The 25792-nt window shown below is 39.6% G+C and overlaps 2 protein-coding genes across 2 annotated transcripts in view; one reads left to right on the top strand and one right to left on the bottom strand.

The window, feature by feature from the left end:
- The window catches only part of LOC104047682 (fibroblast growth factor 10), a 77954-nt gene extending 65294 nt beyond the window's left edge, over nucleotides 1–12660 (top strand). Inside the window, exons 2-3 of the mRNA XM_064439798.1 lie at nucleotides 7170–7273; nucleotides 11087–12660. Of these exons, the coding sequence (XP_064295868.1) occupies nucleotides 7170–7273; nucleotides 11087–11284 (302 nt within the window). The 3' untranslated portion in view covers nucleotides 11285–12660. The remainder of the gene's footprint in view (nucleotides 1–7169; nucleotides 7274–11086) is intronic.
- The window catches only part of LOC104047827 (NAD(P) transhydrogenase, mitochondrial-like), an 849989-nt gene that overhangs the window by 647160 nt on the left and 177037 nt on the right, over nucleotides 1–25792 (bottom strand). The gene's annotated exons all lie outside the window — the stretch shown is intronic.

Raw genomic sequence — 25792 nt, 5'->3', positions numbered from 1 at the left:
TTTTTCTGTTGTCAGTAATTCTTAGGCAAACAAATTAAAAAGATAGGAATAACAGTATAACTTCTGATTTTGGTATGTTTTCAACTTGCTTTGCACAGGTGTAAATGGTGAACCAGAATGGAAACAGAGTCAGTGGCACTTCACTCTTCTCTTTCAAAACCATATCCAACCAATCTTCTCACTGCCTCAAACCACCCTTTTTCAAGCCACCTGCTAAGAGCAGCTTTTTGACCTAACAAATCTTTAATGTTATGCTGTCATGGTTTAGCCCCAGTCAGCAACCAAGCACCAAGCAGCTGCTTGCTCACTCCCCCCTGGTGGGACGGGGGAGAGAATCGGAAGAGTAAAAGTGAGGAAACTCATGGGTTGAGATAAAGACAGTTTAATAGGTAAAGCAAAAGCTGCACACAGAAGCAAAGCAACACAAGGCATTCATTCACTACTTCCCATGGGCAGGCAGGTGTTCAGCCATCTCCAGGAAAGCAGGGCTCCATCACACGTAACAGTTACTTGGGAAGACAAACGCCCTCACTCCAAATGTCCCCCTTTCCTTCTTCTTCCCCTAGCTGTATATACTGAGCATGACGTCATATGGTATGGAATATCCCGTTGGTCAGTTTGGGTCAGCTGTCCTGGCTGTGTCTCCTCCCAGCTTCTTGTGCACCCGGCAGACCATGGGGAGCTAAAAAAGTCCTTGACCAGTGTAAGTGCTACTTAGCAACAACTAAAACACCTCCACATTATCACCACTGTTTCCAGCACAAATCCAAAACATAGCCCCATACTAGCTACTACGAAGAAATTGAACTCTAACCCAGCTGAAACCAGGACAGTATCCACCCCTTATTCCATACCATTCACATCATGCTCAGGTTCCACACTATCCAATACAACCTCATTAACCTCCACCCCCCCTTCCCATCCTTTGATAAAATACACGGATATCATTTAGTCCATGGCTTTGGTCTCCATCTGTTCTTGTGGTTACGCAGGACAGGAGAGGTGGGGTGTTGCATGGAGTTACTGGGCACCAAAGCCGGCTCAGGTCGGGCCACTGCTGCACTTGCACTGCTTCTTGAAAGGCTTGTCCTCCACTGGTTCGGGTGGTTCCTGCTGTAGTAATTCCTGTAACATGCAACTCAAATCACAGGTTACAGGTTACAACAATTTAAAGGTATATCCATAACAATCTCTACCCCTGGCCCCTTTGGGCCAGGTTATAGGTTTTAACATTGCAATGAACTCCTCCCCTTGCTCCCAGCCTGGCTAGCAACAAGGGGTTTCTGCTACAGTAATTTCCATAATACGCAACTCAAATCCTGGGTTAGAACAACTTAAAGGTATTTCCATTACAATCTCTGCCCCTAGTCCATTTGGATCAGACCATCAGGTTTAACATTGTAATGAACTCCTCCCCTTGCCCCTGCTCTGGTTTGGACTTATCCACAGACTGTAGTCCTTCAGGGTGGTACCTGCTCCAAGTAGAGCTTACCCAGGAGCCACAGCCTCTCCAGGGGTACACCTGCTGCAGCATAGACTTATCCAGAGCCACAGTCGCTTTGAGGTGTGTCTGTTCCAGCGTGGCCTTCTGCATGGGCCTCAATGCTTTCAGTGCTATACCTGTGTTGTGGTTTAGCCGGCAGCTCAGCCCCACATTCACTCGCTCACTCCCCCACCGGTAGATGGGGGAGAGAATCAGAAGGGTAACGCTCGTGGGTTGGGATAAGAACAGTTTAATAATTATAATTAAAAGAAACAACAACAGAAACGCAATGTAAAGGAGAACGAGAGGCGCAAAGCCCCACGGGGAGAGGGGAGAGGGGGAACAAACTGCCGAAACGAACCGAACCGCACGCACCGCAGCCGCTCGCCTCCCACCGACCCGACGCCGCGCCGCTTCCACGCTGCCACTGCCCCCCCTCAGTAGACTGGTCATGGTGTCACATGGTATGGAATGAACATGCCATTGGCCAGTCGGGGTCAGCCCATGGCCCTGCCCCTCCCAGCCCGCCCCCCGCCACGCGGCAGAGCCCGGGAAGCTGGAAAGGTAGCCGACCCCCACAGTGAGGAGAATTAACCCCTTCTCAGCCAAAACCAGCACAACCTGCTCCAGCATGGCCTTGCCCACAGCTGCAGTCCCTCCAGAAGTAAACTTGCTCCAACACAGCCTTGCTCATGGCTGTAGTCCCTCCAAAGCCTGCTCCAACATGGCTTTTCCCATGGCTGCAGTCCCTCCATAAGTAAGCCTGCTCTGTTGTGGGCTTATCCATGGCCACGCACTTTGAGGTGCTCTGGCATGACCTCATGCACAGCCACTGATGCTTCAAGGTGTACCTGCTGCAGCACAGACGTATCTACAGCCACAGACACTTCGAGGTGTACCTTCTACAAGATGGATATATCCTTGGGCCACAGTTGCCTCAGAGGTATACCTACTGTGGCACAGACATAACCTAAGAAATTATTAACCAAAGAGAATTAATTAGAGAATTAATCAAAGAGAAGTAATACCAAACCAACCTAATTTTCATTTGTGATGAGATAAAAATCTTCATGTATAGGAGAGAAGCAGTAGATACCATAACTTTGGGAAAGATTTTTGAAACTGATGTCTCTAATGATATTCTCTTAAGCAAGATCAGCAAGCAAAATCTAAGTGAAAGTCTTACAGTATGGAAAGCCATACTCAAGAATTAGCAGTTTTTCACTGCCAATCTGAAGAGGCATCAAGTTCCACAAGTCTCTTCAAGGTATCTCCTAATAAAAATTTCATTAATAACTGAAAATATGGTTATAAAAGTTGAAGGCAATATGAAACTTGGAATAGTTGCAAGTATTTTGGAGAACTGAATAAGGACTCAAAACAGCATTGACAAATAAGAGAAATTATAAAATAAATAATAGGCCACTTAATTGGGGCATGTGTAAAGTATGAAATTTAATTAGGAGTAATCAAATTCACACCTATAGAATGAGAAATGATTGCTTACATTTCTTCCACGTATCCAAGAGTGGTGGTTCACAAATTGAAACTGAATCAGTATTAGCATATTACTGTGGAAAAGGGGACGTATGCAGAAATATATGAGTATGCATAAATCATTTGAAGGAAATATGAAATGTTCCTCCATGTATCAACACTGATAAGGCTTCAATAAGAGTATTATGGCCATGCTGTGGGGACAAAGAACAGGAGCATTCAAAGGTCTAGAAAACCTGAAAGCTTTAAGGAAAGCATTGAAAAACTGGGCTTCTTTAGAGAGCTAAAGTTGGTAGGTAAGATGTGATAATAGTTCCTGAATATGTAAAAGTTTCTGCAAAGAAAAAAAATCTTTCATCTTATTTTACAGTTTAAACAAGAGTTAATGGGCCCAAATTGCAACAAGGCCATTTAAATTAGATACTAGAAAAACTTTCTGATGTAGATAGTGGAATAGGTTAGCCAGGAGGTTGTAGAATCTTGGTTTTTTAAGGTGTCTGATAACAATCATCTGCCAAGAATGGTTTTTGTAACTAAGGCCAGTGGAGTACCCTCAGTGGTCTGGCATCCTTTCAGCCATATTGTCTATGATTACACATAGGCTCTTACCACCAAGACTGCAGCGCTTGAAGAATATGAAACCTTACAGAGTTAATCTTGAGAGCCCATGGGAATTATGTTTTTTATTGCAGTAGTGTAGAAGTCCAATCATGGCCCATGACTCTACTACATAAACCTTGAGGAAAATATAAAATTTTGCATGCCCTCAAAGAAGTCAGTTTCATTAGATGGTGAAAACACTACAGTTTTAAGCTTTGTGCTGTATGTCTCAATTTCTTTTTCTTATACATTCCTAATGAATTTAATAATGACTCAGGAATAATCAAATCCATATTTTCACCCTTTCATCAAAGCAGTTTGATTTAAATCCAGTCTGTTTCAAAGTTCTTGAAAGTCCTTATGACTTCTGCTTGTAGATCCGTGTCAGATGAGTTGGTGGTGCTCTCATGCTGACCTCTGAAATTTGTCTACATCACTGACACCTATGAAAAGACTCCTATCAAATTCATGAAAGAATCTTGTCCTGAGAAAATCTGTAAATAATGCTGAATAATTTGCAATCTAGACAAAAGCTAGTTCTATGTTTGTAACTAGCATGTAACTCCAGTGAAGTCTCTGGGGTGTACAGATAGTAGCAGGGTAGATAAGTACCAAATTAGATCCCTGTTATCCAAGGGGTAATAGATCAAGAGTATTATATTTATTTGAAAGAAAAACAGCTATTAAAATTCCCCCTTCTCCTCCCAAAATACTTGCAGAGGTTAGAATATGAAAAATTATCACTGAAAACTATATAACATTTTTCAGCTTCCAAATACACAAAACACTCAAGTGAGAATAAATCCAGGATCACTGGTGATCAAACCGATAATAGTTACAAAGAATTCAGCTACATTTGGTTCCAGTTAAATAGTATAACTAGGTATAATCTAGCTAGTTACTGTGATATATAATGTAAATGTACTAAAATTTTTCCTCATTATCTCCTTTCAGCTGCCCCATTGGGGATATAATGGAGTGTCAGATTGTGACCAAACTTTATCAGAAAAAATTAATATATTTTCATGAATTATATGAATGCTTCTGTTGCTTTAACTTGAGTATTGTAGCGAAAAGCAGTGTATCTATCTCCATCATTCAAGTAAAAAACAGTTAAAATGTGTTAATTCAGTGCAAGTTTCTTATTTAAGCACTGTTCTTCTTCAGCTGCTCTCAAAAATTTCACAAGTGCAATAGTCAGTTGAAACAGTCTAATATGGTGTTATTTGATATCAGGGGGGCCTTTGCTGCTACTGAATTGGATACCACTGATGATGGAGTGAGCTGATTTTGGGAACTGCTGTTCTTACCCCTTCACAGGTAGCAGACTTGCAGTGTCATATGTAACTGTGTCTTCACTCTGTTCAAGTCCATTGGGTTTCAAGCCTGAGTGGCAATTAGCACAGCATTGTTCTCACACAGCTGTAAGAAACTCAGTGGATATTCAGATCTGTCATAAAACGTGAAGTTTTTTTAGTTTATATGTGCAACTCCATCCTTAGCAATGCTGATTTTTCATGCTGCAATTAAGAATCTTACCATAAAAACCTTATAGCAGAAAGCTTTATAATTGTTTTTTTATTAATACATGATCATTTGTGCCTATCGACATTTATATTTGCATTTTGATATCAATATTTGTATTGTGAGGCACTCACAAAGAAATTAAAAACAAATAATCCCCCTCTTTCAGCTCTTTATAGGTTTTTCCAAGAATCTTTTATTATTATTTCTGGTTTAATATGACCCATTTTCTGAAGGGCTTTACTAAATCCTATTGTTTATCTTGCAGTTCTCACTGAAGTCTTTCTCATGTGCAAAGACTCTAGACCTTTTAGCTGGGGCCAACCTAATGCTTTTTGCTAAGTAAATACAAAGCCTCTGGTAACTGCCCTAGAATTTATATATATTCATATCAAAATGTATGTAATTTTTATATATATTTAAAAATCTATATTTATATATTTTAAAATGCATCCAGGAAAGGCCACCTTTCCTTTCTTGACAATAAAATGCGGTATTTCATGTTGAAGTGCTTAGTTTGATGTTCTCTCTCTTTTTCATGCGCATAAACTATGTCATCAGTTTGCTTCCCAACAAAAATCAGCTATTTTCCATGCTTGATTCACAGCCACTGCCCAGCTACCATCAAAGCCCCTACTTCTAATCACAGAACAAGTAACACCCTCAACTCCTCTGTTAATCCTGAGTTGCATAGACCAGTTCAATGGCCATACAGAATGGCTTTTGCATCATATATAAAGCAGCCATTTAAATAAAAAAAATTCAGTGAAAAAACTTCCTCCTCACCTCACTGCACACTAAAGTCCACATGGTTCTACAGTCTGAACAGACTGCATTCAGTTTTAAGGGACAGAAAATCAGCATTTCCGGAAAAAGCACTGAATACCAAGTTGCACTGGTGGCTTCAGTTGGTGTGTGGTTGCCATAAAGAATTTTTAAGTAAATGAAAAAACATATGGATTTTCCAGTACTTCTCTGCTCAGAGAAAAACATAGAACAGATTTAGGAGGAAATTATTGCAGATTCCTCTTTTTTTTTAAGCAGTTGGTGACTCATCAATGTTTTTCCAGCTGATCTATTTGTCATGTTATTTGTTGGCTTGGTCTAGGATGTTTTTTCTCTAAAGTTTCTCAACACTTTTGCCCCTCCTGTAATTTCCCCAGTGGTAGACCTGTCGTGACCACTGAGTTAGATGGACTATTGTTCTGACTACTACTTCTTTAAAAATCAGAAGAAAGGTTGGAGCCAGGCATACTTCCTAGATAAACCATTTAGAAGATATTTGGTTGGAGCTATATTTCTCCTATATTAAGACATGACATCCAAACAACGTAGCCATCCAGTTACTCTAGTAATAGCTGAAAAGGGATCTCTGAAGTCACTATGTAATTTGTAGTAACTTCTACTACTCCCAAATCAGTATGCTCTTGGGCAGAAAATACAGAGATGAAAAGCTCTGTCTCCCATTACTGGCCCCTTGAGCCATCCAATATCCCAGGAAGAGTTTGTTTTAAAGAAAAAACTTAATAATATTTATTTCAAACACAGCAAAATGTTTCCAATATCTGAAAGACAAAGATAATGGTGGGCATTAGGGTTAGTCTTACTATATCCCAAAATGTCAACACACTTGCCAAAAATGAATTTTATCATCTCAGTGCAGCCAAGGGATTTAGTTTATCTAACTGTCCTAAAAGGAATAAATAGTTTACCACTGTTTTTGAAGATTGGGGTAAATCTAACATTTTATTGACATATAATATCGATTTAATTTAATGCCATGGTTCAGATGTCTCTTCTGATAAATTTTAGTAAAATCTATGCTAAGAAGAATGGAGCTGTTTCAGTATTTTTGGGGTTTAAAATGCAGGGTTAGCAAAGGAAACATGTTACTTGAAACAATGTTTGTGTATATTCTTGCAATGATTTGGAGAGCGTTGCTAAAGTTTATTGGTCAGTTGGTTCTGAATATTAGAAGTTTAATATTTTTCAGGTTTATTGGTTTTTTCTATAGTGAGAAAATCCTCTAATGAAGATATTAAATAGCTCAATTTTTATTTTTTAGGCATATTGGAGATAACATCTGTAGAAATTGGAGTTGTGGCAGTTAAGTCCATTAAGAGCAACCATTATTTAGCCATGAACAAGAAAGGAAAAGTCTACGGCTCTGTAAGTATTTTTTTATCTTCCAAATGGATTGCAGTAGTCAGCACAGTTCCCACTCTTACCTACTGTAAACCCCATTTGACTGTGTATTACTACTAATTAGAGCTGAAATGAGCTGTTCATCAAAATTTCATCCTGTGGTAAACCAGCAGCCCCCCCCCCCCCAAGCTCCCTGGTGTTTGTTAGGCTTATATCATAGCAAAGCAACTGCTGGGGGATTTATCATGCTTACCGCTTCAGTTAGGTTTCTTATTAAGTAGTGGCCAATGGAGCAGGTCCTACAAAATGTAATCTTTAAGGCTGCTTTTCCCTGTTTTTTCTGCAGTACAGCCACGTTTATCAGTAATTCCGGGGGGATAAAGTGTACCTAAAATCTTGTAGACTTCCGCTGATGGAGGAGACACACCAAATTATCAACCTATGACTGCCAAGAAGATTTCTAGAGTAGCCATCTTTAAATTGACTGTATTAATACAGAAGATTATGGGCAGTACAGAGAGACAGAGACTTATCTATCATCAGACAGATAAGCTTTGACTGAGCAGAATTTGGATATAATTTGAAAATTGTCCATATATACTCTATTTGTATTTGTGTAAGTTTGGGGTTACTGATACTTTCAGTAACAAAACAAACAAAAACCCCAAACAAACCACAAAAAAACCAACCAACCAAACAAACAAAACCCAGTAACCATCCAAATATTGTTCTGGTATTACATCTGGTTTGGTTTGTAATTTTGCAGCTTTTTGCCAGTTCCAGTGAGTTTGAACCCACATAAATGTAAGCTTATTCAAGTCATCTGCAAAAAGTTATGAGCCCATCTTCAGATTGCTCGGTATTCAGAAGATCCATAGGCTTTAAACAGAGCACTTCACAGATAGGTACTGGGGCTGGGTTTATCCTCAGGCAACGTAGCTAAGCCTACCTCTCCTGAAAATGATGAAGTAATGCTGGTCGGAGACTACCAGCAGAACCAACTGAAACTTGAGGGAGCTGAAGTCATTTGGCCCTCTTCTTTTTTAAGGAAGCATTTCTATTGGGTGGGTTTAGTTCATACAAACTATATAAACTGTCTTCCCTCACCTGCATTGTGGCTAGTCACTTCTGGTTCATAAGGTTACTTCTGACCTTCTAAACTCCTGAGCAGTGTCAAAGAATCACATTAAGGAAAGACCAGAACAGATAAATGTTTCTTAAGCTCCTGTAAATGTGAATTTTAATTTCTAAAATTACACTGGTCAGCAATACAGGATGATCAGTGCTCAGTCCTGCACCATTGAGAAGTATAAGGGTATAGTGAGTTGCTGATAAAGTTATCATTTGTCAGTTAAGCTCTATTCATTGATTGTGGGTGTGCTCCTGGACATATGTGAAGGTGTTAGCATAAATTACCATAGTCAAGTCACATGTCTCAGTGAACAGTGTTTAACTTAGTTGTTTGTGATGATCTATCCCAAAGCCTGAGATAAGTTTTCCTACCCAAGTTGTTAGCCACGGCTGGTGTGGTGAGAGTTCATTCCAACCCTATACACGCACAAAAGAAGGCAAAGCAGCTTTCACGTACCATAAGTGGAAACTGCTGCCATAAAATTCAGTAATTCACAGTGTATTAGAAATAGTGTTGACAGGAGGATACGAATGTGGAAAACCTTTTTTTTTAATTCCAGCTGAGATAATTTTTCAATATTCTCATCATAAAATCACAACATAATTACTTATCAAAACCTATTCCATAATACTTCAGAGATTTCAAGAATGCTTCTGTTGTTATTTTTCCCATCCTCCTGAGACTTGCAGTTAGATTCATATTACTATGGTGTGGCAGCTAGCAGATGGATATGAAAAACAGAACCAATAAAATTTGTAAAAACACTCTTAAGCATGTGCACAATAGACATTGGTGCAGGGTTATACTGAAATTTGTTTGAAATGAGTAAAGCAGTCCTGGGCTAACACTCAGACCCCTGCCAATAAGACTTCTTAACCACATCACATCATCTGTTCTCTCTGTAGTATCTAAGAATAGAAATAAAAGTTTGTATGTGAGTACAATTATGCATTTGGGAAATCAAGTCAAGTAAGACTGTTTCTGTGTTTATTAAATAGGTTGCCATTTGACTGACTTTGGTTAGAACGAGAGAGCAAAGGAAGGCTCACTATTTGGTTACTTAAAAAAAATAAGGTGCTGGCAGATAGGAGAAATTACTGCAATTTAGAACTGTGATTGATGGTCACCTGCTTTCTTAATACCTTGAAGCAGGAGACGGCATATTACAGCAAGTAAAAGTTAAATGATCTGTATGTAGCTTTGTGAATACAGGCAGTATCAAGGGTCATTTTGCAGAGTCTTTGCCTGATAGTGTCTTCCCCAACAGTCATTGTTCAACTAACTACTAATCCCAAAATTGAAGTGCATTTTGGGAGCCAAAATGAGTGTGAATATGTGCAATTCTGTTAGGAAAACATAAGCATGTATTCTGTAATCTTAACAGCAACTAAGTAAAACTAATTATAGACCTGAAAATTCTTACTGTATCAAAGTACTGAACATTAACTAGTTTAAAAATTCTAATTTAAAGTAATAAGAATTGAAAATATTTTTTTAAATATTCTTATGTCCATTTTATTAATGTGGGTACTTTATATCTTTATTAGATGAATATCTAAGGATTTTGGCCATAATAAAAGATAAAACATCCCTGAAATTCTTATCTGTACGATGAAAATTGTTTTATTATTCAGACATATTTCTTGTTCGCAGATGTGTTAAAAATACCACATGTAGTTAATATATCATACTATGATATTCTAACATGCTTGTGCCTGAGCTGCGAAATAACACCTTGTTTTCTGAAAAGCAGAAACAACAAATGCTAATTTTTGGCTATTATTTAAGTATGTTGTAAATGTCCTTTCAAAAGCTTTCTAAATGAAATATAAGTAACTTGATCAAACTGGGGTTTTATATGTAGAAATTATTTGTTTGTGAAAACAAAGCATTCTTGGCTTCATTATAGAGAAGATGATCTGCATAAAAGTGCATTTAACATAGAAAAAAATAGTCTACCCCTACATGCTTCCCCATGCTTGTATTTTTTTATCCTTTCTAACAAACTGACAACAGTTCCTCCTTTTAAAATCGAAAACCTTTATCTCTGGCACCCTACATGAAATTGCTTTTGATTTTACTTAGTCAATAAGATACAGGATCATATATGATTCTTTTTTAGGCTAAGCCCCTATTCAGGTCAGCAAAGTAAACAGGCCTCACATCCATTGTAACAGCAGCATAACAGTGATTTGCCACCCATCTAAAAAAGCCCTTTTTCATGGCCAGTGTGGTGTAAAGGATCTTACTTTAAATAAGAAGTAGGCCCATGCCATACATAGTTGTTTAACATATGGTATCAATAATCTGGTTCAAGATATTTAAGGATTATATTTGTTAGAACTGAAATATCATGAATGATTCCAAGATTGCTACTTCATACTTTGAGTTTGCCATATTCTAACACAGGGAAGTTTCATTTTGATTGTGACTGAATTATATCATTTTACTGCTATAATTATGCACTGAATAATTGATTACATCTTGTTGGTTTCACTTTTTGCAGTCTAACTGATGTTGCTTTAAACGCTATGGACACAGTGAAACTTTTCTTTAAAATACACTGTAGAATCCTAAAAGAGCATCACATACAGAACACACAAATCTTCCAAAATATTTTTAGAAATTATTTACCTTCAGTATGCTGCAACTCTGAAAGATTATGTTTATTCTGAATTTGTGCATTTATTTTCTTCTTTTAACAGAAGGAGTTTAACAGTGATTGCAAATTGAAGGAAAGAATAGAAGAAAATGGATATAACACATATGCATCCTTAAATTGGAAGCACAATGGAAGGCAAATGTTCGTGGCCCTGAATGGAAGGGGAGCCACAAAGAGAGGACAGAAAACAAGAAGGAAAAACACTTCAGCTCACTTTCTTCCAATGGTAGTAATGTCATAGATGAAGGAACTATTTTATCAATGCAGTTGAACCAAAGACTTTTGTGTCAAGAATATTTGGTAATCCTCTTGAAGAGTAAATGCAAGGAAATAGTGCAGATGTCTGCTTGTTTGAAAAGAGAGCAGGGGAAGCCTTTGAAGGTTTTGTACTCATTGATGGTACATGAAATACTTTTATTTAGTTTGGCACCATATCTTATAATCAAAATACAAGCTGGATCAAATGGGATGGAAGTTACTGCCAGCGTGGACTATTTTCGTAATCTCTGTGACAGAACTTAAGGGGCTTGAGACAATCTGTTGAATGACCTTCATGGGGAAAGTTATTTATAGAATACTAACTCATATCAAAGACCTTAATTGCTCATTCAAGCCTAATGATCCAATGAAGAGTTAGACACACAAGCATTTACTGGAAGCACTTGGATCACATGCACAAATAATAGCATTTCTGGAGAAGCCTTGTGGAAGAATGGATAGGATTAAGGAATATAGACAAAGTAGTGTAAAACTGTTCTAACAAAACAAATAGTATGGTTTGCTTGTATGTTCTAACTTCATTCCTTTTTATTTCTAAGTTATTTATTTAATAGGATGTTAAATATCTTTTTGATTTGAAATGTTTTCCTCATTTGCGTCTTTGTTATTTTCCCTTTCCTCAGTACTTCACACAGAGGTTGATAGGTTAAAATGTCAAAACCTCATAAGTACTCTGAGAATAGGTATTAGACAAGGCAGAGTTTAATGTGTATAACCCATTTTTTTCCTAAACTGTCTTGCACTTAAGCAGAAGGACCAAACAAGCAGTGCTTGGATTTATGGTATTGGGTGTCTTTATGTTACCATCTTGTAGAATCACAGGCATATAGTGGGAGCAACACTTAAGGACTGAGGGATAAGAGATCCAAAAATCATGCTCGTGCATTTATCAGAGATTATTACTCACATGTATATTATATATGAGACCCAACCAAAAAGCCATGCTGGTATCCAGCTTTAGCATGCCTTTCATACCCATCATAGTAACTGAAGGCTCAAAATACATAATATCCAGCACATTTTTATGACGTGTTACAAGTCCCATGGCTTAACTTGAGCAACTGCAGTATAAAAGTTAAGTATAGTATGAAGTCTGTTCAATTAAAGGTACATAAGGGTTGTTTTATGCTTTGCTTTAATTTTAGAGAGCTCTGGATAGCTCACCAATGTAACCATATTGAAATTCATTTTGTTAGAGCAGATAAATAGAAAACAGTACATCAAACAATGTGTATCACTGTCTTCACATTGTATTCCACTAAATAAATAAATAAGCCTTTGCAGTGTCTGTAGTAAGAAACAAAAGTAGTATAATATTATTTTGTTCTAAATACTTTATGAGATTATATTGATGCTGCAGTTTTATCTTCAGTATTTCTTGTTGTGAAAAAGGTTTTATTTTTATTGTTTGGAAACTATTTTGGTACAAAGGAGACCCTTGCTTAATGTGTCTTTCTGAGAATGTTTAACCTCTATAAAGGCTGGTGGTGTTGGAATCTTCTATAACTTATTTAAGTCAATGTTTAAACACCACTTCAATCTTAATCTGTTATTTAAATATTAGCTGTTTTTTTTTTAAAAAAAAAAAAAGCTTTCCCATAAAATACCAAATGGTCAGATTGTATTTCCTGTCCTTAAACAAAGTCAACTGTTTTAAAACCCGGAAGTTATTTGAGAGACAGCATTTTAGCTGATAGCTAACATTTCATTGTACTTTATCTCCAGCTTGATTCTTCACAAATGAGATTTTTCTAGAAAGGGAAAAAAGAATTTCAGATTTTATATGTATATTGGAGGTCACAGCAAAACTTAACTATCATGATAAAAGTGAGTTTCTGTTGTTTAAAATTTGTAATTGACAATTAAAACTGACAAGACATAATGGACCACCCGCAATGAACATTCAATGTGAGACTGGACAAATGCAGTATTGGACCACTTAAAGAACATTTAGGGTACAAATTAATTTCTCTTTTGACATAATTACCTAGATGAGTTGGTCAGGGGAAAAAACATGCATAAACATTTATCATAGTACTCTAAACACCTTGCTGCTCAGAGACCAAAATCAGGAAATATCACTTTTCCAAAGTGAGTCAGAAGCCATTTGTGACATGAATAGCAGTGAAAAAAAAACATCCTTGAAGGAATCAATGACTCCTGCATGACTGGTATACTGTAATACCCACTGTGGTGGGAGCAAACTGAAGACATACTAGATAGAGTATCACAGATACACAACCATAAGCTGTTTTCTGTCATCCTCAGCATAACAGAATCCTGAGCAAAAGGAAAATGGGGAGGGATTTAAAAAAAGAAAAGAGAAACAAAAATCACTGATCAACAATGTATAGTATTTTTTATTTAAATAAAAATAATAAAATGTGGGGAATAGAAAATAAGAGTATTGTCCCTTGTTTGTTTTATTAACCTGAAATGGTACTCCACAATAAATATAAAAAGGGAAAAGATCTGTTATATTATAGGATGTGGTTTGGAGCTGTATAGCCCCCAAACAAAAACAAAAACAAATAAACAACAACCAAAAAATCACTTCAACATCTGTAATTTTCTTTTTTTTTTGGCATGAGTCAGAAATCTCCACACTAATAACAACCAAATGCTTTAGATTCTTTCTGTAAGTATTCAGATCCACCTAGTTTATGCAGTGGAAAAAGCAATGAATTTAAAGCAAGCACATTTGATGAAAGAATGAAGAGTTTTAGGAAAAAAAGCATGTATTCATATTTTTAAAGTAAACTTTAGATATGGAAACTAGTTACATTTTATATGACTTCAATTAATTTCAGGTCATAAAGCTCACTAAAGGTTATGTGCTGGTTTTGTCTGGGACAGAGTTAATTTTCTTCATAGTAGCTAGTATGGGGCTATGTTTTGGATTTGTGCTGAAAAGAGTGTTGATAGCACAGAGATGCTTTTGTTATTGCTGAGCAGTGCTTACACAGAGTCAAGGCCTTTTATGCTTCTCACACCGCCCTACCAGCAAGTAAGCTGGGGGTGCACAAGAAGCTGGGAACTTTTCCCGTTAGGCAATGTCTAAAGCGAGCTGGATGGCCTTTACTTCTGCAAACTGGCTGGAATCCATACAGCAGCTTTCCATCTCCAATGCTTTCCCACAAGGCGACAGGACCCATCAGTGAACAGGGCATATTGCTTCTCATTTTCTGGCAGTTTGTTATACAGTGGGGCTTCTTCAGCACGTGTCACCTCCTCCTCTGGTGATAATCCAAAATCTTTGCCTTCTGGCCAGTCCATGATCACTTCCAAGATTCCTGGGCAACTGGGGTTTCCTACTTGAGCCCCCTGAGTGACCAGTGCAACCCATTTACTCCACGTAGCGTCAGTTGCATGGTGTGTAGAGGGGACGTTTCCTTGGAACATCCAGCCCAGCACCGGCAGTCGAGGTGCCAGGAACAGCTGTGCTTCAGTACCAACCACTTCTGAAGCAGCTCGAACCCCTTCATATGCTGCCAATATCTCTTTTTCAGTTGGAATATAGCAGGCTTCGGACCCTCTGTATCCCCAACTCCAAAACCCCAGGGGTCGACCTCAAGTCTCCTCTGGGGCTTTCTGCCAGAGGCTCCAGGAAGGGCCATTCTACCCAGCTGCCTGTTGTTGCTCAGGGCCTCATTTGAAATCATTCTTCTTCCAGATCACTAGTGCCATGGTTTTAGCTGGGATACAGTTAATTTTCTTCACTCTAGCTGGCATAGTGCTGTGCTTTGGACTTCGTATGAAAACAATGTTGATAACACACAGATGTTTTGGTTGTTGCTCTGTAGTGCTTGTATTAGTCAAGGACTCTTCTAGCTTCCCATGCTCTTCCAGGTGCACAAGAAGCCGGGAGGGGACAGGGCACAGCTAAGAGAGTGGATTCAACCTGGCCAAAGGGATATTCCATATCATGTAGCGTCATGCCCAGTATGTTAACTGGGAGGAGCTGGCCGGGGGAGGGAAGCAGCAATCGCGGCTCGGGACTAGCAGCGTCAGTCAGCAGGTGGTGAGCAGTTGTATCGTTTGTGTTTCTGGTTTTTTTTCAGTTTTTCCCTTTTTCTTTTTATTATATTATCATTTTTGTTATTACTAAAATAACCATTAGTATTATAATTATTATCTTATTTAAATTATTAAACTATTTGTATCTCAACCCAGAAGGTCTTTTTTTTTCTTTTCCTCTTCCTATTCTCACCCCAGTCCCACAGGGTTGAAGGGACTGAGCGAGCGGCTGCATGGTGTTTAGTTGCCAACTGAGGCTGAACCATGACACTAGATAGAGAGGGCTTATAATCAGACTTTAATCTGGAATATGCATTCTCCAAAAACCCACATTGCCCAAGAAAGCTTGTGTTTCCTTTTTGCTAGTTGGTGGAGACATGGCTGCTATTTTGTTAATCACATCCATTGGAATCTGATGAGGGCCATCTTGCCATTTGATTCCTAAGAACTGGATTTCTCGTGCGGGTCCCTTCACCTTACTTTGTTTTATGGCAAAACCAGCCTTCAGAAGGATTTGGACTATTTTCTCTCCTTTCTCAAAAACTTCTTATGCTGTGTTGCCCCACACGATGATGTCATCAATGGACTGTAGGCGTTCTAGAGATCCACCTTGTTCCAAAGCATTATGGATCAGTCCATGGCAAATGGTAGGGCTGTGTTTCCACCCCTGGGGCAGTCGATCCCAGGTGTACTGGACGCCCCTCCATGTAAAAGCAAACTGTGGCCTGCACTCTGCTGCCAGAGGGATTGAGAAGAATGCATTAGCGACATCAGTTGTGGCATACCACTTGGCTGCCTTTGACTCCAGTTCGTATTGAAGTTCTAGCATGTCTGGCACAGCAGCACTCAGTGGAGGAGTGGCTTCGTTCAGGCCACGATAGTCTACTGTTAGCCTCCCCTCTCCATTAAACTTCCGCATTGGCCATATGGGACTGTTAAAGGGTGAGTGGGTCTTACTGATGACTCCTTGGCTTTCCCGTCGACGAATGAGCTCATGGATGGGAATCAGGGAGTATCGGTTGGTGCGATATTGCTGCCAGTGCACTGCTGTGGTGACGATCAGCACCTGTTGTTCTTTGACCTTCAGCAACCCCACAACAGAAGGGTCCTTCGAGAGGCCAGGCAAGGTAGACAGCTGTTTAATTCCCTCCGTCTCCAAGGCAGCTACACCAAAAGCCCACCTGTAACCTTTTGGGTCCTTGAAATACCCTCTCCTGAGGCAGTCTATGCCAAGGATGCACGGAGGCTCGGGGCCAGTCACAGTGGGGTGCTTTTGCCACTCATTCCCTGTTAGGCTCATTTCGACTCAAAAACAGTTAGCTCTTGGGATCCCCCTGTCACTCCAGCAATACTGATGGGTTCTGCCCCTATATAGTTTGATGGTATGAGGGTGCACTGTGCACCAGTGTCCACTAAAGCTTTATACTCCTGTGGGTCGGATGTGCCAGGCCATTGGATCCACACAGTCCAGTAAACCCGGTTATCCCTTTCCTCCACCTGTTTGGAGGCAGGGCCCCTCTAGTCCTGGTCACAGTACTCATCACTCACTTCTTGTAAATACAAATCACAAGTGTCTCTATGTAGGATCAGAAATAAAATCAGTGCTTCTGCTCCTGTGTTTGTGGGATTGCTCACTGGAAATTGGAGCAGCAGCTTTCCTGGAAGAACCCCCCTGAGTGACTGGCTGAGATACTGGTCCATACTGGTTGGGAGCAGGACATATCTTTGAGATGCTGAACCTCCAAGGACAGTTTCTCCACAGCCGAGACAAGGGAGGAAGAGAGATTTGCTTCATACTCCCAGAGTTTATCAATCAGCTCCGCCACCGTTGGTGCCTTGTCATCTTTCAAGGACAATATTGCCAATGAGTTCCCATGCATCAATGGTGCGCTCCATACAAACGTCTGCCACATGGGTCGTGTGCGCTGGGCTTCATCTGGATCCTTGGATGACTGTTGATTGTCTAGGTCACTATAAATTACCTCAAGCACAGCTAGTTCCCTCAGGTACTGCATACCTTTCTCTATGGTCATCCATTTTCCAGGGCAAAATACAAGATCTTCCTTGAAGGGGTACCTTTCTCTCATACCTGACAGGAGTCGCCTCCAGAGGCTGGAGGCTTGTTTCCCTTTTCCAATTACTTTGTCAGTGCCCCCTTCCCTAGAAAGGGATCCCAGTTGTTTTGCTTCCTTCCCCTCTAATTCCGGACTGCTGGCCCCATTATCCCAGCATCAGAGCAGCCAGGTGACAATGTGCTCACCTGAACGACGGCCTAAATCTTTTCACATATTTTGCAGCTCACTCAAGGATAGGGATCAGGTAGTTTCCGTTTCTTGTACGAGTAATTCCTCTTCCTCCTCCTCTCCCCGCGATGGCCCTGCTTCTTCATCATCCTGTTCTAAACAAGTTGACGTCCGCTTCCAATATTTCGTCTTGTGTATGGGGGCAACTGATACTGATTCAGCTGCAACGCTTGTCACCAGGGTTGGAGTAGCTGCAACGCTTGTCGGTGGGGTTTGAGTGGCTGCATTGCTTGTCACCAGGGTTGGAGTAGCCACAGCATCTGTCATGGAGGTTTGAGTGGCCGCAGTGCTTGTCACCAGTGTTGGAGCAGCCGCAGTGCCTGTCATGGGGTTTTGAGTGGTCACAGTGCTTGTCGCTTTCCTTGTCTTTGTCTTTTTAAATCCAGAGGCCTTCCCTTCCACTTGGGGGTACCGAATGGTGTTAAAAAGGGCTTGATAGGCATGGGCCAGGCCCCAGCACACTGCAGTGATTTGTATCTCTCTGGAATTGCCAGGGTGACAACATACTTCCTCCAAATATTCTACTAAATTTTCAGGATTCTGCACTTGTTCAGGAGTGAAGTCCCACAACACTGGGCGTGCCCACCGTCTTAGGCATTTGCCCGTACTATCCCACATACCCTGCCACTCATAACTATCGAGCCTTGGGGTGGATCTCTGGATGCTATTTTTAAATTGCTTATTAACCTTAGACAGAGCTGAAACAGTCTGCCAAAGCAATATCAACAGATGTATCTTAACTACCCAAGGATGTTCAAGATACTGAAACATTGTTGTCACGAAAGAGGAGGCATTATAGAAGATGGTAGCTAAGGTGCCGTTCTGTATTTCCTCCATAATAAAATTCTCAGAGGAGGAGGTATAATTGCTAATTGTCTCCATGAGGTGGTACCCAATGTACAGTAACGGCTTCAGTATAAGCTTCAAATACCAAATAAAACTTAAGGCCAATGTTTTAAAAACAACTTTCCAAACAAATCATCACTAATCACTGCAGAGTACAGCAGACCACAAAAACCAACAATAAACTAACTCTATCCCAGCTAAAACCATGACAACATATCTATTTATGGAAATTCTGCTGCTTCCTCAAGTTGCCTGCTTGGGTGTTGAACTGGCCTTTTGATGTGAAAGTTTTTCCTAACATCTAATATAAATTATCCTTGCTGTAAATTAATCTAACTAACTAAATCATGTTCTGTCTTCTGCAGGGATGAAAACACTTGACCACCATCTTCTTTGTAATAACCTTTTATGCATTTGAAGCTTTTATCATATCCCTTCTTCATTCTTCTATTTTCCAGACTAAACAAGCTACATTCTTTCATACTTGCTTTGGAGGTCATATTTTTCAAACTGCTTATCATACATATTATTTATGATAAGTTATCTCCAATTTCTGTGTCTTTCAGAAAATGTGCCCCCTCCCCCAGAATTGCTCACCAATACCAGGTAGCAGGAAATAAACACATCCTCATTCTAACAAGTGATATGCTTTTAAAAACTTTCTGGAATGACATTTGCCTCTTTTATAAATGAACATTCACTTGCCTCTGTGTCCCTGTCTTGTTTCCTGCATTTGCCAAGCCAGTCCTTGCCCATTCCCTATAGGCATTCTTGTAGTCAGTGCATAGGTAAGATGGGTTTCGACCAGCTATGACCTCACTTTATGTTAGTTTTACTAAGACCATATGGCCCTAGTTTGCTCAAGCATGGAACAGAGGACTGCATGGAAAACTTCCAACCACTGCAGATAAATAATAACCCAGACTCTGATAATTCTTATCCAGAGTCAAAATTCATTTAGACTAAGAATGTCCTCTCTCTGCCCTCCAACCTTACTCTCTACAGACTCCTATCCACCCACTCCTATTCCTGCTCTAACAATTTATTTAACAGGTTTGCTTCTTGAGATCCAGAAAGTAAGAGTCAAGCTAAATTGGCTGGGTTTTCATACAAACCCCATATAGGCAAGTGTTTACTTTAGTTAGTTTACTCTAACATGTAACATTTAACACTCACCAAGCCTGAGTGTTTAACAGACAGCTAACTGCATCTATAATAATCTAAAGCAATCCTACAGATCCCAGGCATCATGTTTTAAATATCTGGAAATAACAAGTTAGTCTGTCTGTATTAACAGGCTATTTTCTGAACATTACCCCCAGTATTATATAATAGAGAAAAACCAGGAACATCTGTCATAGTTATGAACAGCTAATTACTTGATGTCAGCACTAGAAAGCCCTTTAGGTTTTTGCCTCTCTGCCTTAGGACAGGAATGATCAGGAGTAGTACATCTGTGAAATGCACCCTGTACAGCTCATGAGTGTGCCCATGGTTGTTCTTATGTTTAATAAGAAAACACAAATCACAGGACTCAAAACTCCAGCAATTATTCCGTCTTGATCTCATCAAAGAAACATAAATTTCAAGATGGAATAAAATAACACAAGAGAAAAGATACATCCATACATGGTCAGACCAAAAAAGTCCTTCTTTTTGGAAACACAGGTATATCATACTGCACAGGTACTGTGCATCAATTAAATTTCATTATTCATAGATTTGTCATAAAGGCACAACTTTCCCTCTGCAGTATTCATGTTGTTTTCCTCCACTCATTTTATTTTCCTTGTATCTACTAGTCCTACTTGCCAGTATAATTGTAGGTTCTTCTGGAAGATTTTTATAGAAAATTAGTGTCACATTTCAGGATATTTATCTTGAGCTCAACAGAGAAGAGAAATGAAAAGAGTTTTCATCACTACATGCCATCCAAAAATTTTGTTTGAGATCATCTTTTTCTGCTAAAATTTTTAATCAAAATGTAAATTAACTTTAATTAGACTTAGTAAAGAAGCCAAATCTCAGAAGTGAAAAACAACATTGTTCAGACAACAGTCCTTAGTAAAAACATGCTGTCTTAAAAAGATGTTACAGTAGCTTACACCACTATGTTTTGAAGAGGGGATTTGAAGGTTGGCAAGAAGTTTGAATTTCATTCTGTTGTTCTCCCTGTGAAGATATGTCCAACTTGGGCCAATTTATAGCTGCCATTTATGCCTACATCAAGCTACTTTTTAATGCAAAGAATGTCCTGGAACCAAGGAGCAGAACCTAGGACTCTTTCTGTCCCTGAACACATCCTCATACTTGAAATGGATACAAGTTTCCATTTGCTTCCTTCCTCTCTAGCCACACTAATTTGGTCCCTTGGCTCTAGAGTAGCAATCCTCATGGTGAGAGGCGGGACAAGGGCACTTTCTTAGGAGCCAGAGGATGGTAAATGTCCTCAGATTATTATACGAAAGGTGACTGGTGGGGCTATTTTCTTCCCTGGCTGGGTTTTAAAAGAAAAAGTAGACACAAAGTCAATGGCATTTGAGGTATAAAGCACTTAGCCAAACTGACTCTATCTATAAGGGACTGGTTCTGCCCTGTGAACCGTACTCTCACACACACATTGAAAGCAGAGGATATGTATGTATGGCCAGGAGACCAATGGGATCTGGGACACCTCTTCCTTGAGTCATCTTGGGCTCCACCAGATTGATGTGCAAGCCATCAAGAATCCCACTGCATCCCAAATTCTTCCCCTTAATTTTTAGGGAACTCATATCCTTCATTCAGGTTTTGAACTCTACTTGCAATGCCAAGTGCCAAGAAACTGCCTTGTTTACTTGTTCTCCAGAACTGGTCACTATGTAAGTCACCAAGTAAGTCTTATAAGTCATGTATTACTCAGCTTTCTTTTCTTTAATTACACTTCTACACCTGTACCCCTGCAGTGTCAGTCCCCCATATGCAGAGTCAGATTATCATTATCTGTTCACAGAAACAAATAAAAGAAATGCTATTTCCGGCAAAAAATATTTTTTTTCATTTTCTGTTGTTTAGTGATAGACTATTGTGCTGGTTTTGGCTGAGAAGGGGTTAATTCTCCTCACTGTGGGGGTCGGCTACCTTTCCAGCTTCCCGCGCTCTGCCGCGTGGCGGGGGGGGGGGGGTGGGGGCTGGGAGGGGGGCAGGGCCATGGTGGGGGCGGCTGACCCCGACTGGCCAATGGCAGGTTCATTCCATACCATGTGACACCATGACCAATATATTGAGGTGGGGGCAGTTGCAGCGGGAGCGCGGAGGCGGCGCGGCGTCGGGTCGGCGGGCGGCGCGCGGCTGCGGCGCGGGCAGTTTGTTCCGGCGGTTCGTTCCCCCTCTCCCCTCCCTTCCCCCCCTCCCCGGGGCTTTGCGCCTCTCGTTGTTCTCCTTTACATTGCATTTCTACTGTTGTTTTCTTTTAATTTTAATTATTAAACTGTTCTTATCCCAACCCACGAGCGTTACCCTCCTGATTCTCTCCCCCATCTACCGGTGGGGCAGTGAGCGAGCGGCTGTGTGGGGCTGAGCTGCCGCTAAACCACGACAACTATTCTTTTTTTTACTCCAAAAAGATACTTGGGAGATTCAGTTAGCCTATTGAATAAAAGCAGCAAGTCATCAGCTAGAAGCTCTTTAACTTTTTGTAAAATTTATAGATAAAAAGAAGGCAGCCTCCAATTTTGCAAGATGTGTTTTAGAAAACATTGTAAATATATCTGCTAACATTTCCACTACATATTGTTTGGGATATTTTCTTTGCCACTGTTCCAGTAAAGCAAAAGGTTAAAATACTCATGATACAGAGGGGCAGGAGGGACTGGAAGTGAGATAGATCTTTAAAACACATTGGATTGTGTTTGGATGATAAAGGAGCAGTATAATGATTAGCTTATCTTTGAGACTAGAAATGTACAGAGACTTTGATATTATGGTGCATGCTAAAAGCAGGTTTCTGAATATAAGCAATGCCTTACTGAAACCTGCTTGACGCTGAAACTAAGATGCCAAGGCTGGTGTCCTGATGCGATTTAAATGTGTGTCTTTAATTACAAAATGACTAGTTAGTTTTGCAATTATTTAAGGCCTCAGACAAGTGTGTTTTTCAACTGGTTTTCAGCATGTTCTTAGAGTCATATGAGCACTGAAGCACTAAGGAACCTCAAATGAGGAAAGCAGGTTAAATAATATGAAACTTCTATTTTATTTAACTCTGACAGAATGAAGTTCTCTTTCCAGCCTAAGCTGGGGAGAACAGGAGAAAACCCATATTAAATGTATTATTACAGCCTTATGCTCCACTTCTGAAGGGCAACTCCTGAGTGCTAGATCCTCGTGTCACCTCAGACCAAAAGATACCTCTCTTTGAAATGTTTACTGTAAAAGATAGGAAATCTGTTTGCAATATCTTAACCACAGACCAAACTTTTCAAAAGATGTCTCTAGTGTCTAAGCATAAAAATAATCTTGTGGTTGAGGCACTGGACTGGAATTCTGACCTCAAATCTCAGCTGCCAGAGTGGCTATATATGACCTCGAAAAGCCATGCAGAGACAGATATAAATAAAAATGCCTAAAAAAAGATTCAAAAGTACTTCTGTGGCAGATGATAGGTGTCTGCATCCAAATTTGTAATCTGACAACCTTCATTTGGTTGCTGTTTAAGTTCCATAGGCACTTTTGTCTTTTTGGTCAAGATTCCCTAAACTGTATGTGTTATACCGTTTATTGTGATCCACCATCTCAGTTTCAAGCTCCCTCTTAAGCATTTTTTACTTCTGGGTGGGGTACTCATGGGAGCTGAAGATTCGGGCAGCTGTTCTTACATCAGCAAAACCAAATCAACAAAAAATATAGCTGCTGTCTTCCACAACATGGTGACTGGCAGAGCTAATGTTTTCCTTATCTATCCCTCAGAATAGTGTTCTCAGAGCTTTGGTAAGTATGACCTTTTCAGGGATTCATCCACCCTTGTGGAACAAACCCCTTCTCGCTGTCCATCATGTTGCAGTTGCAATTACTAAGGAAACAACTAAATACTTTTAAAACTGGCAAAAGCTCAGTTTCCTTAGGAAAGAAGAGTAACAACTGGTTGTAAATTTTTGCTTCTTGTACTTCATAGTAGTTAGCTGCCCCTGGCTAGTATAAAAATTCTATGATGCCCTTAGACCCACCTATGGCCCATTTGGTGATTAACTTGCTGCATAGACTAAACTACAGGTTAGATCATCTGCCAAGGAAGTAGAAAATCTACATTCAGGTCTGTCCTGTTTTATTGTCCTGCACATCAAACAATTTGACATTTCTTATAGACCCAAATGCTGAATTGTGAAGAGTTCTCTTGAAACTGCAGACTTGGGCACAGCTCTGTTTAAGAAGTGCAAGTCTTTCCCATTAACTTGTTCTTCCCATATTGCAACCTTTTCCTCCTGCCACAGACAGAATCATGTGTGGCAGGGATGTTTTCAGGGCTCCCAAGTGTAAACTCCCAGGAGGTTACCACTATACAGGTTAACACTAAGCTCTGCAGAAAATTCTCTCAACCTGAAATGTGTGTCCTGAGAAGTCAGCTGTCTCCCCCTTGACTACAAAAGAAGCCTAGGCATCCAACTTGGACTAGATGCTAACTTTCAGAAGGCTAAAGGTGGGCTTTAAGCTCTTCAGGAAAAGTACTGTCTATTATGTGCCACTTTCTTCCACAAAACATCCATAATCTTGATAGGAGCTTCTGTGGCAACAAATAGCAATTAAGGTGTTGTTATTAAATATTATGACTTCTCTAAGTTTATCCATTATTTTAAGCAATGCATTTTAATAGCAAAAAGTACAAATGGATATTTTCTACTCTTTGCCAACTATAGAAAGAACGTAGCTGCTCATTTTTAATTTCTTTGGTCCAGCTGGACTCACTGGTATGAAATAAGTCCTCAGATCAAGATGAGATCTAACTAAACACAGTCAAGCATAATTCATGAATCTTATACCAAAGCTCTAAAGTGCAGCTTCTCCATTCTGACCCCAAGGAGATCTGTATGGATTTTATAAGCCCTTGTGTTTTACAAGCCCCTCTTCAAATGCTGTGTTTGATACAGTTGTTCAATGTATAGGAACAATACATTGTTACTGGATGCTCATCCTAATTCAGAATACCATGATATTAAATGTTTTCAGCTGAACACAATGTCTGGAGAATGTTCCACATGTTTGGCCCACAGAGAAGAGATTATAACACTATTGCAATTACATCCTCTGCAGATGGCACGTGCTGTATGGATTACAGTGTTGCTTGTTCTGTTGCTGTGGACTTAGTTTGAATTGTCTGTGAAACATTGGAACCATAAATCAATTCTTCTCCCTCTCAAAGAAGAAAAAAATTACAAAGGGAATTTTGTGCAAAATGGCAAGGGTCAGGGAAGCTAGGGTAACCTTCCACTCTGTATCAAGGAAAGGAAGCCTTCTGAATAAAACAAAGAGGAAGCTGACTGAATAAAACAACTTTTTTCTCTTGGCCTCACATATAAGAAAGAAAATCTCCATTGGAACAACCTAAAATGGAAGACAGACTATATTCAGCCATGTCTTGTATAGATCTCCAGGGCTGGCAATTGTCCTCAAGAACAGCCTTACCAACATTAGTGGAAGAGTGAGCCAAATTCCATATCTAAGACATATTCTTTAAAGCCAAACTGCTTGTGGCTAGGAGGATTGTAAAATATTATAACAAAATGGTTTTCAATAAATATTATAACAGAACGGTTTTCAAGCTGAGTGTTGAACCATATGACAAGGTATCATCATGCCTTGATCAAGCTTTTATAACTGTTTTGGTGTGTGACAACATTAAATGTCAGTTACTCCTAACATTTATCTTTATACATGCACTGATCATTAGAATTACTGTATTTAGAGAAACCCTTTTGATAAAAACATCAAATGATTTTTTGTAAAATTCTATCTTTTAATCTTGATCTTGTGTTGCAATTATTCTCAGACCTTATTGTGGTTTCCTGCACAAAATTATATCCTTAAGCATACCAGTACAGCATTTATTACAGACACAGGACAATAAAAAGTCAGCAGCAGGAGACAACATGTTTTATATGTGCAGTTAACTTTACACAGTGCTGGAAAATATTGGTAAGTGGCACTTAATTATGGTACCCCTGGATTCTTAAAATGTAGCACAAAGAACACAAAGGCACAAAGCACTTATTTACTGTAGTTACTTTTAGGAACTACTTTTCAGAGGTACAGGTTTTGCATCTTAGAATGCA

Source organism: Phalacrocorax carbo (genome assembly GCF_963921805.1).
Source record: "Phalacrocorax carbo chromosome W unlocalized genomic scaffold, bPhaCar2.1 SUPER_W_unloc_1, whole genome shotgun sequence".
Taxonomy (NCBI): domain Eukaryota; kingdom Metazoa; phylum Chordata; class Aves; order Suliformes; family Phalacrocoracidae; genus Phalacrocorax; species Phalacrocorax carbo.
This window is presented reverse-complemented; position numbering and strand designations above follow the sequence as displayed.